Source organism: Carlito syrichta, unplaced genomic scaffold, assembly GCF_000164805.1.
Source record: "Carlito syrichta isolate Samal-C Ts95f unplaced genomic scaffold, Tarsius_syrichta-2.0.1 Scaffold302085, whole genome shotgun sequence".
NCBI lineage: Eukaryota > Metazoa > Chordata > Mammalia > Primates > Tarsiidae > Carlito > Carlito syrichta.
In genome coordinates this window covers 1,019,646-1,033,273 of record NW_007246181.1, presented here as the reverse complement: position 1 = coordinate 1,033,273, position 13,628 = coordinate 1,019,646, and the positions used below count along the sequence as shown (strand labels likewise).

Below are 13,628 nucleotides of genomic sequence, written 5' to 3'. Positions count from 1 at the left end.
GGCCGCGACAACAGCCGCGGCCGCGACCTCAACCGCAGCTTCCCCGACCAGTTCAGCACCAGCGAGCCCCCCGCCCTGGACGAGGTGCCCGAGGTGCGCGCCCTCATCGAGTGGATCCGCAGGAACAAGTGAGTGTCGCCCACCTCCTGCCCCTTGTCCACGTGAGCCTCCAAGGACAGGGGCTCGTTCCGGCACCCAGTAAGACAGTGCTTGCATAAAGGGTTGGCGGTAGTGAGGGTGGAGGAGACACCCTAGGACAGGGACGGGGCCCAGGCCGTGCTGTCTCCTGTCCCGCTAATTGTCAAGGAAGCACTGCTTGGAGACTGTCATTTGTTCAAGGGATGGACGGAGGGGAGGCTCCTTTCTGGCATTCTGGTCCTCATTCTCACAGGACCGTGGAGTAAGAGCGAGGGCAGAGATCTTAAGGATAACCTAGGTCAACGCACTCATTTGATAGATAAGCTGTCAGTATTGTTATCTTTACTATAGTCACTGTGCTAAGCTCTTACCACGACTGCATTATCTCACTTTATGTTGGCCGCAACCTGATGACAGAGACACTATGAATATCCCCGTTTTGCATGCGGGGAAATTGAGGGTCAGATTGGTTGGCTAGTTTACATAATAAGGAGCATGGCTGGGACTTAGACTCAGGCTGTCTGATTTTTAGTCAGTGCCCTAAACAGCCACGGAGGGAGGCTGTAGCCCAGGAATGATAAAGGACACCCCTGAGCCCTCCTCTTGGTGATTTGACAGAAGCTGGTTCTCCTCCAGTCTTTCTCTCTGACTCAGCTAAGGAGCATATGGACTTGGCTGGAGAACTTGTACAGATCTGTGAGCTGCTGCATTTTAGGCTGAAGGATTTCTGATGCCATTTGTGCACCTTATTAGTGGGCCTGGACAGAATGGCTAGTTGTCACACTTCATACACACCTTGAGTGTCAGGAAGCACTGTGCCAAGATTTTAAAAGTTAAAAAGTAGAAGCATGAGGACCTCAAGAAATTAGTATACCAGAGAATATTATAAACATTTATGAGGTGTGTTTATGTACCCATTTAAACTTTGGGAAAATTGCTCCCACTGGCAAAATGTGTGTGGGCTGCAATAATATGGACCATCTCTATCTTTGTGGAAGAGATAGAAATTGAGCTGAGTCTTGAGTGATGGGTAGGATTTTCAGCAAAAAGGAGGAAAGGAATATCAGAAAAGGGAACTTACTCCAGATGGCATAGTGTCTGAAGTGAGCGTGCACCTCTTCTCCTTTTCAAGCTTCAGCTTTGCCAGCACATTCCCATTTTTGTGTCTTCATAAGACTTTTGAAGCAATAGTTCATCGTTCCATCTTGGTTTAAGGAAGATTTCTGAATGACAGGTAGGATAAAGGTAATAATGAACAAAGATGTTTCTCTGTGGGACGTGGAATTATTTCTTCTGCAAGGTTTCAGTCTGTATATACAATAGATCCAGAAAGTTCGTGAGCTTTAAGACAATTCTAGAGTCTTTTCAACTTCTACCTTTCACTTTACTCCCCTTTATAAGATCCCTTATAGATATTTAATTTCATATAGAGGCTTTCTGGGAATTTTTTTTAAAAAGATGATCATGTCACAATCTCTGGACATCTGTGTAGGAAATATGACTTTGACATACACTTATTGACAGAGCTTTGATGGCCAGGGCTTTTCTGATATGGTATATCAAATGCACTGTGTTTGCATTGCTTAAATGTTTAAAATGCCCTGTCATGACCCTTGGAGGGATGTAAATTCTGTGGTTAGATTTTTCTCTTCAGTAATAGTTCTGCTGTGATCAAAAATGAAAATGAGCTTTCTCTTGGCGTATGTCACCTTGAGGCTAGAGAGTCATTTTCCTCCGTGGCTATGGACTATCCCAGTTGTACCTAACCATTTTTCAAACATGTAACTCTAATTAATCCAAAGAGAAAGTAGGTGACCATATAGGGTGAAGAGTACATTCATCCATCCTCAGTCTTCAAAAATTAACTCAAAATACATATTGTTTATTAATCAATAACAAAGAACACTGATATGTGGATAAAATAAAAACACGAGCTCACAATTTAAGATTGATGCCTAAACATAGAGTCATCTTTATGGATAGCGTGTTTTAAAAAAACAACCACTGAGCTCCGTGGCTCAGCCTGTAATCCCAGCACTTTGGGAAGCCGAGGCTAGTGGATTGCCTGAGCCTGCGGGTTCGAGACCCAACTGGGCAACTTGATGAGACCTTAGCTCTACAATAAATAAAAAACTAGCTGGGCATGGTAGCGCGCACCTGTAGTTCCAGCTACTTGGAAGGTTGAGGCGGAAGGATTGCGGGAGCCCAGCAGGTTGAGGGTGTGGTGGTCAGGAGCGTGCCCACTGCACTCCAGTCTGGGCGAGAGAGTGAAACTCCAACTCCAAAAAATTAAATTAAGTTAAATTAAAATTAAAAAAACAACCAAAAAACCCAAACATTAATCTATATGGGAAAATTACCTTTCTCAGTGTATTTTGTGATGTAAATCATTTGAGTAATTTCTTAATATACTATTCACCTAGTCATATTAGAAATAGACTTTTGTTGTTATTTTGCGTATAAAAGTTTAAGACTTAATTTCCCCAGTCTTAGGAAAGTTAAGTTAATCTTCTTTATTTTACTTTATACTTCATCCAATGGATGTTGAAACACAAATACTTAGGGAATTATAAAAAATATTAACTCCATCAATAAAATAAAGATTTTTATATTTGTCCCGTATATTTTTGGCACACTGTGCTTCTTTAAGTAAATATACTTGCTTAGATTTTAATAGGAGATTAGCATATAAATGATATTTTGGTATGTTTGTGAAAAGCATTATCATAGTGTTGGGAGTAGGTGCAGATTATTTTTTTGGGAGCAGGGCTTGTGTATATGTACCTACAGTTTTCTGAATCATTGAATTTAGTTTGTCAGATATCAACTTCTCTTAATTTCTTTCAGGTTATCTCCAGGATTATATAGAGAGCTTTACAGAATTAATTTTAGAGATTAACTTTTTAATATTTATAGACTCTTGTTTTTATAATGTATTTATCATCTACTTTAAATTTTATGCAAGGAATGATATATGATACCGAAGTCAAGTATAAGAAACACTTTCCAGAATTTATTTGAATGGAAACCATAAAATACCTTTCAAATAAGATTGGAGTTGATATGCAGAGTTGGTTGGACAAAAACTCAAGGCAGTAATTTTATAGTCTTTGTAAGAGGTATCACTTTCTCTTGAAATCTTCAAGTGTCAAATAAAATGAAAAACAGCATTTAGTAGAGAATCTTGGGTTCTAAAGTTTTAATTAAAAATATATATTTAAAGCAGCATGCTTCAGTTATCTAGAATATTCAGTTATCTATTTTATTGTACTAGTATATGAATGCCAGGAGGGCATTTGTTTGTTTGTTTTGTTCACTAATGTGTATCTCTAGTGCCTAAAACGATGTTTGTCACATAGTTGACACTCTAGAAATATTTGTTGCTGAATGGATTGCCTGATCTGGGCCTGCCTTCTTATAACTTTCCCAAAGTCAGAGTAGGAAAAATGCTTAAATTATTTTAGAAATATGAACCAGAATGTAAACTGTGAATACCTTAGCTATATGGGAGAGATGGGTAGGGTGGGGTTAGAAAGTTAGAAAGTGTACTTACTTTTTGTTTTTGTATCATTCTGTTACCCAAGGGCTGTCAGTGGAACTAAGGAGCAGAATGATTATAGTATGTAAACAGGATGCTAGATATCTTCAAAGAAATAAACAATTATTGAGCAGGAGCTAGAAAGCAATCATTGTGCTTGAAGATGCTTCATGTATATATCTTAATTAATTTTCACACCAACCCTCTGTAGCAGGTAGCATTAATCCGCATTTTATAGAAGAGAGGAAAGCTAGAGTTCAGTGAATTTAGAGGCAGTAACTTCTCCTGGTATGTTACTGGTGTGTGACAGATCTGGGAGACTTAATGTTCTTGTCCATGTTTGCCTTACTCCAAATTATGCTATTACCACTACAACAAATAGCATTCTTCTGTGGTGTCTGGAAGGGTGCTGATTATATTAGTTTTTAACTAGTCGTTTTTCAGTCTATGCTAGTGTCTAATCACTGTTATTTTGGGGTAAATTCTGCCTTCTGATTAACAGATTCTAATGTGATAAATCGTTTTTGTTGTTTGATCTCCTCTGGGATGGTACTGACCATGCTTAAAATAAATTTCAAATTAGATATATGATAGGTTTAATTGTCTTTCATGCATATGGAGAGAAATGTTATCTATCACTCCCTTTTATAATTTTTGTAGGTCATGTAATTTTAGCTATGGAAAGGCAGAAGCAAGAAAATCCAATTTATGGTATAAAGAGAAAAGTATTTAATCTCTACTTGTAATAATGGTTTAAACTGTTACATAAGAGAAAAAATGCATAAATAGGACTTCAGCATGTTTTTGCCTTTAGCTTTTACCATAAAAGGAGTTCCTCAGTATTTCTATATATATAAATTTGAACAAATTGTAAATTGGTACACTTAAAAGTAGAAACATTAACAAAAATGTTTCTTTTATAGGTGCAGCCTTGTCTCCATGTCAATTTGTTTTTTAATGGCTCAGTCACAAACCTTGGGTCTAGAAAGAAGTCTTATACAGTGATGCAGTGGAGGACTAGTCTTTGATATGGTGTATTGTTTTTCGCTGAAAGCAGCTCACTGTATTATATTAATTTGTTGTTGTTTTTCTTGGATCTCTTCAACTGTGGCTTATCTCTTGAAAATGTGAATTTAGTATATTGGGAAACTGGAGTGAGACACAACTCATCTTTTTTGATGTTATACTTCCTATCTTAAAAATTCTCTTTGGATGGTAAAAGCATAAAAGTTACTTAATTCATGTATTCAACAAATATTTATATATACCAGCCATGTTTTTTTAATGAAGTTAACATATTATGAAATACAAGTGTTAGGCTGAACTATATGAAATTGTCATTTTTGTAGGTCAAAAAATGGCTGAATATTGTCAAGCTTATAAATTGTCAACCTAATAAATGAATTTAGAATTTCCTAAGACATCTCCTGAAATATTAATTTATGCTGTGTTATCCAGCTGTTTTTTTCTTTAAAGTTACTTGAGGTTTACCTGAATTGTAAAATTGGTTTGAAATTTTAAATTGATAATACTTTCTTTCCATTTTCTTTTTTCGTTGTTGTTAATCTGCTTATAACAGGTAACAGCTGATAGAGTTGTTGTCTAGGTCTCTAAGAGAGATATCTGAGTTAATTTATAAAAGATGTTGTGAAATTTTTTTTAATGCATGGTGTTTTCTACATTCTTTTTTAGTGATATGTGATTTGGTTGTATTTTCAAAGGTTTGTGCTTTCTGGAAATCTACATGGTGGCTCAGTGGTAGCAAGCTATCCTTTTGATGATTCTCCAGAGCATAAAGCCACTGGAATCTATAGCAGAACCTCAGATGATGAAGTCTTTAAATACTTGGCAAAAGCTTATGCTTCAAACCACCCCATAATGAAAACTGGTGAGCCTCATTGTCCAGGAGACGAAGATGAGACTTTCAAAGATGGAATCACAAATGGTGCACATTGGTATGATGTGGAAGGTATGCAAAGCATTGAATTTACTATATTTTTCCCCATTGTTCATTTAGTTTTCTGAAGAATATTTCAGGTGGAAAAGAAACTTTGTAGAATTCTACTTTTTAAAATCTTCTTTTTATTTTTGAAAATTTCAAACCCATATTTAAATTAAAAAACTACATGAACACCTGTATATCCTTCATTTAAATTCATACTGTTACCTTATCCCAAATGCCCTGCCTCTCCACCCCCCCTCTTTTTTTCTCCCTCCCTCCACACATACAATCTTTTGCCATACCATCCAAAAGTAGGTTGCAGGTTTCAGGACTCTTCACTTATAAGTTCTTCAGTATGCATTTCCTAAGTACAAGGACATTCTCCTGTACAATTGTATTACCATAAATAAAAAATCAACAATAATTCAATACTATCATCCCACATGCTATCCATAACTCACATATCCCTTTTTATCACCAAAATAGCCTGTAGCCTCTTTTCTCCAAATCTAAGTTTCAGATATTGTGTTTGACTCTTGTAAAGAGTTCAGACAAGTTGTCCTATGGAACATTCCATAATCTGGATTTATCACTTTCTTCATTATAAGATTAGGTCAAAATTTCCAGCAAGCCCATTGTAAATATCAGCATTCCCCAGCCTTTTTGGCATCAGGGACCAGTTTCATGGAAGATGATTTTTCCACGGATTAGATTGGGGGATGGTTTCAAGATGATTCAAGTGCATTACATTTATTGTGCACTTTATTTCTATGATCATTGCATTGTAATATATAATGAAATACATAGCATCACTGCCTCAGTTCTGTCTCAGGTAATTAGGTATTATAAGGAGTACGCAACCTAGATCCCTCGCATGCACAGTTCACAGTAAGGTTCATGCTCTTATGATAATCTAATGCACCGCTGATCTGAAAGAAGGTGGAGCTCAGGCAGTAATATGAGCAATGGGGAGCTGCTCTACACACAGTTGAAGCTTCAAATCACTCACCTCCTCCTGTGGCCTGGGATCCCTAACAGAATTGGGGACCCCTGATATAGATCACATTGTGTATCATATCAGTTGGCACATAATGTGAAGCTACAAGTGGCCAAGTTGAATAGCTTAGTTAATATGTTGACCACCAACAACCAGATCACTCCATTTAAAAATTTTTTTAAGATAGGGTCTTGCTCTCTTGTCCAGGTTGGAGTGTAGTGGCATGATCATAGCTCACTGTGACCTCAAACTCTTGAGCTCAAGTGATCCTCCTGCCTCAGTCTTCCAAAATGCTGGGATTATAGACATGAGACATTGTGCCTTACTCAGATTTTTCCATTTTATATAAAGACACATTTTCCTTTTGTATTTTAATCTGTGGGTTGATTGTGAAATGTTTTTGTTGTTGCAGTTAAAATATATTTAACATAATACTTACCATTTTAGCCATTTTTAACTGTAGAACTCAGTGACATTAATTATATTCACAGTGTTGTGTGACCATCACCATCATTTCCAAAACTTTTTCATTGCCCCAAACAGAAACTCTATAGCCATTAAGTAATAATTCCCATTCCCTCACCACCCTCAACCCGCCAGCCATTGGCAACCTCTAATCTACTTTCTAACTCTATGAATTTGCCAGTTTTCGATATTTCATATAACTGGAGTTATACAATATTTGCCCTTTTGCATCTGGCTTATTTCATTTAGCATAACGTTCTCAAGGTTGATCCATTTTGTTGCAGGTGTCAGAACTTTATTCCTTTTTACAGCTGGATAATGTTCCTTGTATGTATATCATACATTTTGTTTATCCATTTATCTGTTGATGAGCACTAAGATTTTTCCACCTTGGCTACTGTGAATATTGCTGTAATGAACATTGGCATATAAGTCTCTGAGTCTTGTTTTCGATTCTTCTGGTTTATACCCAGGAGTGGAATTGCTGGGTCATATAGTACTTCTACGTGTAGCTTTTGAGGAACCACCAAACTATTTTCCGTAGTGGTTGTACCATTATGGAAATATATAATATATAAAAGTTTTAAATTGTCATAAAATGTTGTTTTTTACAAAAACTGGTAAAGTAGGCTTGAATTGTTTACCTTTTCTTTTTAAATGTTATGAAAACAGTGATTGCTCTTTTAAAACTTTTGATAGAAGGAACTTAGAAAGACAAGCCAGTCCATGGAAATGTCATCAGTATAGACTTTTCTCTCTTCTTAGAATTTTTTTTTTTTTTTTTTTTGAGATAGAGTTTCATTCTGTTGCCCAGACTGGAGTGCAGTGGCCACTCCCGGCCACCACAGCCTTGATCCACTGGGCTCTGGCGATCCTTCCACTTCAGCCTTCTGAGGAGCTGGAATTACAGACACTACCGTGCCCGGCTGATTTTTGATTTATTGTAGAGATGAGGTCTCGCTGCCCAGGCGGATCTCGAACCCGCAGGCTCAGGCAATCCACTTACCTCAGCATCCCAAAGGCGCGGGATTACAGGCTGAGCCACCAAGCTCAGCTCTCTTCTTAGAATTTGCCCATGATTTGCCTTAGATCTTTCTTATCTTTTTACTGGCATCCACATTATAAAGTATCTCATGACATGTCTCTTAATGTACCTTTATTTAAACCTTTGAATTAATCTTTTACTTTTTTGTTAAGTCATGTGTACCCAAAATGGGTCCTAAGTTTAAGAATACCTTCTAGAATTTTCTGATCTCCCTATAGTTTCTACTGGTGTTTCTTGTATATAATAAGCATCTACAAAGAGTTTGAATACTATTTAGAAGCCATACTTTCTCCTCATACCAGTTGGAGGTGATTTAAAAATTATTAAAAATGTTTTTATAGTCCAGGTGCAATGACGCATGCCTGTAATCCCAACACTTTGGAAGGCTGAGTTGGAAGGCTCGCTTGAGGCCAGGAGTTTGAGACCAGCCTGGGTAACATAGCAAAACCCCATCCATGTGTGGTGGTGCTTGCCTGTAATCTTAGCTACTTTGGAGGCTGAAGCAGGAGGACCAGGAATTTGAAGTTTCAATGAGCCATGATCGTGCTATCACGCTCCAGCCTGGGCAATAGTGTGAGACCTTGTCTCAAAATTGAAAACAATTTTTTTTATAGTTAAGGGACATACTTTAATATGTGATCCTTACATTTCAATCTTTAGTAAATATATTTAATAAAACCTAATTTTGTGAACTGGTAGTTTTGTGATCTAGTCAAGTTGTTTTATTAATTTGAGATGGCATTATACTTAAAATAATGGTTAAATAATTACCTTTTTGGGAAAAATTATAAAAAATTAGAAAGTAATATCTAATTGTTAATTAATTGAAGAAGGTAAATCTATCTTATTCTATTCAAAATATAAATACTCTGCCTTCACCAAAAGTAAATGTACTTGGGTATTAAAGCCAGAGATTATTTGGTTAAACCAGTTATCAGATTTTTCTGATTCTTCAAACATCTGAAGAAGCTACATTTCACTGCTGCCATTGATATTGTTTTTATGAGCATCAGCTTTTCTCCTGTTTCACCTGAATGATCAGACATGTTTTATGCTATTTCTGCAATAATAGCTAGCCTATTTATCTTCCCACCTCAGCAAATATCAAGCAATTTCCCCTTGAAGAGGAGACTGTGATGGTTTCAGTAGTTTCAACAGGGCAAATTCATTTTGTTTATCTTACATGGGACTGTAGTGAGTAAGATGTTGTGAAACCTTGTGCCTGGACATATATTCAAACCCGGATGTCCTGGAGTAATTTTCCTAATCCTCTATTTGATATATTTAAGAATTCTAGCTCAAAGAAGTATGGACTTTTAGAGCTGAAAGTGAATATATTGATTTTTAGTCCAAGTCTTTGGCTTTATGGAAAATCAAGACCCAAGTGAGGAAATAAGTTGTGCAATATAACTTATTCATTGAGCAAATATTTACCAAGTACCTGCCACATCCTGTACACTGTATTAGGTGACAGGAGTACAGTGGGAGCAAAACAGAGACAGTTCCTGCTTTCAAGGATCAGACAGTATGTTAGTAGTGTGAAATGTGTGGTGATTTGACACTTACCGCTTTTGCCTTCATTGCCAGAATTGACTCAGCATATATAGCTGCCTGTGTGAGTGAGCCTTACATCTCTAAACATGTCTCTCAAACCTGCAGGATTCATTTAGAGAATGACTGCCCTAATAAGATCTATGAATAGTCATGCTCCCCTGCTAAAGTCTCATTTTTATGAGAGCCTAGACTGGACTTGTTCATGGAGCCAGGGTACTGCCTTTTTTTAAAAAAAATCACAGTGTGCTGATTTGTATGCTATTTGTCTACCATTTTTTTCTTCACAGCTTTGAAGACATTATAAAGATAATCTGATGGTTTTATATATTTATTCCAAAACAGATTTAATGAAACTGAGACGTAGTTTTAGGTCAATTTTTAAGAATTGCCCTCTTAACTTACAAAATTTAAGAAGGAAAAAGTAGCCCTAGACAACCTATAATTGAAATTTTATTATTAGAATCATGGTTTTGTGTAACTCTTAGTCATTTTCTTGGTAGAACATTGTTATATTTTATTTTCCTGCAGATAGAAGGACAGTAGAAGATAGTACAATATAGTGACAAAGTGAGCTTTAGAATCCCACTTCCTTGGTTTTGAATCTCACCTCTGCCTTGGTTAGTTCTCTGTGTGCATGAGAGAGAGAGAAAACTTAGGCAAGTTGATGAATTTCTCTAAGCCTTAATTCCCATATATATAAAATTAAGGTGAATACTATGTACCTCACAAGATTATGAGACTCAAGTAGGAATGTGTATAAAGCACTTAGCCTAGCATCTGTTATCATGGTTATTTATCTCCACTAGAGTTTAAACCTCATGAGGGTAGAAATTTTGTTTTATCTATTCCATTTTCTATTTCTAGTACATAGAACCATGCCTAGTATATAGAAGGCAAATAATAAGCCTTTGAATAATTGAATTTTTGCCATCTGAAAAAAGAGTACATAGTTATTTAAAATTTTAGGTAGAAAATCTGTAGACTAGATAATTTTACAAAAATGTATAAAAATATTCTTTCTAATTTTGCTCTACTCTGAAAAAATAAACTTGCCTTACTGGTAGACCCTAGATTCGTATTTTTTTTTAACTCTTAGTCATTTACTTACATTTGATATATATTTTTGTACATAAATTCGTGAGACAATACTTACCTTTGTTATATATTTTGGTATTCTATCTGTTCTATTTCATTTTTTAAAAGTATGTCTAAACTCATGAATATATCTCACAACCCACTAATGGATTATGGCCTGCAGTTTGAAAAAGCACTATTCTTGATCACTCTGTGGTAGAATTGATTTCTTTTCCAATTCTAAGTAGAAACAAAACACCATATAAGTTGCAGGTGAACTTACTCCTTGGGTTTTTCTTTTCCCCTGACTTATATGTCTCAGTCATTTCCAGTGAGAACTGAGCTACAGCTATTTATCTTATATGTTCTACTTTTAGGTTGCTTTCCTTATGAATGAGTATTGAGATGGGAAATAGATCAGAAACTTGACTGTTAGGCCTATGTGTTGCTCATGTGAGTCTATGGATACTATGATTAGTTAGAACAGCTGCCATAAAACTTTATGTTTATCATCTTATTTTATTTTTATTTTTTGAGTCTGAGTCTCACTCTCATCCATGCTGGAGTGCAGTGGCACGCTCATGGCCACTGCAGCCTTGGCCTGCTGGGCTCAGGCCTTCCTTCCACCTCAGCCTTCCAAGTAGCTGGAACTACAGGTGTGCGCCACCATGCCCAGCTAATTCTTTTGTTTTTGTTTTTGTTTTTTTAATTGTAGAAATGAGGTCTGGCCAAGTTGCCCAGGCTGGTTGCAAACGCCTGAGCTCAAGCAATCCTCTCACTTCTGCCTCCCAAAGTGCAGGGCTCTAGGTGTGAGCCACCATGCCTGGCTATATTTATCTTTTTAAGCCACCACTAACTTGGGGCTGAGCCTTTCCAAACTGGTAATTATGATTTTTTTTCTTCTTTGGAAGAAGAAGAAAATGTTCCGTGGATTTATTAAACTCTCTTCCCTCTTCTTTTATACTGTAGGCAGAGAGTTATGAAATGTAATCAAATAGCATACAATGTAACCAGTTCAGCTTTTTTGTGTGTATATATAAACTCCTTTAATCATGTGGATAATCATTCTTTCCTTAAAGTAGAGGTCAGAGTGAGCAGCACTAGTGAGCTCTAAATACTGAAGTGTATTTGACTTGAAGTAGATGCTGACAGAAGGGGAAGAGCATGGGGAAAATAATTACACAACTGTTTTCAACAGCATAAAAGGGTCAAAAAGCTTATTTTTGAGGAGTGTTTTCTGTATCATTGAATAGAGCATAATAGAGAATTAACCCATATAACACCAGAAAATTGTAACCTAAAACAAAAAAAGAATTAAATGAACAGTGTATAACTGAAAAAATACAATATCTTATATTAAGAAATAGAGAAATTCATAAATATAGCAGGAAACTTAAAACATGCCTTTCTTAGTAACTCTTAGATCATGATGACAAAAATATGAGCAGTCAATTTGAAGATTAAATAAACCAATCTCGCCTAATGAACATGTACAGAATACTGTCCTTATATCTAATTTTCCTCTGGAGTGTGTTTACTAATCTGAGGTGTAGATGACTAAGAAACTTACCAGTTTTACTTAGGGAAGATGTGTCTGGTTCTATTAGTACTTGTGTTACTTTGTTTTTTAAATTATATATTAAAAACAAAACAAACATACAAAAGCTTAAAATAAAGAGTTTCTGAATCTTTGCTGGTTTCACATTTTAATAGAATCAGTTGAATTTATTAGCATTGCAGTGAAGTTCGCACAGTCTGACTTAAGCCTACATTTCTAGCCTCATTTCCTACCTCTCCCCTGCCGCCAGACTACTTGTCCTTCTCTTCAAATGTGAACCTTCACATATTACGCTACGCTATTCTGTCTGGAATGCTTTTCACCAGTTTAGCCGTAACCTTCTCTTAAACTCTCCTATAGTGACTGTCACTATCTTGCGTTACAGAACTTTTTGTTTATAAGAGTACCATTAGTTTAATGCTTATCCACTTAATGCTGTTCATTGTCTTGTGTCTCCTGTTAGAGTATAAATTCTTTGCTATAAGGACAGTGTGGTACTATACATTTTGGAGTGTATTTGCAAAATGTATTAGCAGGGAAAGAGTCCTAAAGGAAGGGTGATTAGGGAGGTTTTTTTACACTCACTTGCAATGAGGTCTCTTTTGGGGAAAAGAACTTTATCTAGAAGGGATATGTGGGAGTGAAAAGGGAATATAAGAGACAGAAGAAATTGTGTGAGAAGAATTGACCATTAGTTAAATGATAAAAGAGAATGTCAAGAAGAACAAGGACCCAAAGATTAGACTTGACGTTTTTGAGCCTAGATAAGTAAGAATGGTAATGATTATGAGAATAGGAAAAATTAATTGGATGAATGTGCACATGTACATGTGTGCATGTGTGTGTTTATATGTATATTTTCTCTTCAGGTCAGAAAGAAGTGAAAATTGGAGGTGGTACTTGATGTGGCTAGTCACAAGCACCCAGTGAGCAGTTAGGAAATAGGTTCTAGAGGTTAAGAGAGAGGTCAGGATGAGAAAGACTTAGGAGTTATGAGACATTTGAAAAGCATATGGCAGTGTACATACTTTTGAAAGTTGAGTTGATAGTGTTTCCTGGCATAATTTAATTGCTTAGAACTAGAAATTCAACCAGAATCTGTATACATATATAAATGAACAGATGGGTACTTTTTCACCTCCAAAGTGAATGCATTCCTGACATTTTATACTAGGATATTTTCTTTAAGAAATGCTGACAATTCAGATATTAATTCTTGGCCTGTTCATTTTTTTTTTTTTTTTTTTACTTGGAGTCTCACTCTGTCGCTCAGACTGGAGTGCAGTGGCCGCTCCCGGCCACCGCAGCCTCGACCTG

General features: G+C 36.4%; 1 protein-coding gene across 1 annotated transcript in view; it reads left to right on the top strand.

Annotated features, from left to right (window-relative positions):
• CPD (carboxypeptidase D) overlaps positions 1 to 13,628 on the top strand; it is a 70,726-nt gene that overhangs the window by 582 nt on the left and 56,516 nt on the right. The window contains exons 1-2 of the mRNA XM_021711351.1: positions 1 to 128; positions 5,398 to 5,645. The exon at positions 1 to 128 is cut by the window's left edge and continues 582 nt beyond it. Coding sequence (XP_021567026.1) covers positions 1 to 128; positions 5,398 to 5,645 — 376 coding nt within the window. The remainder of the gene's footprint in view (positions 129 to 5,397; positions 5,646 to 13,628) is intronic.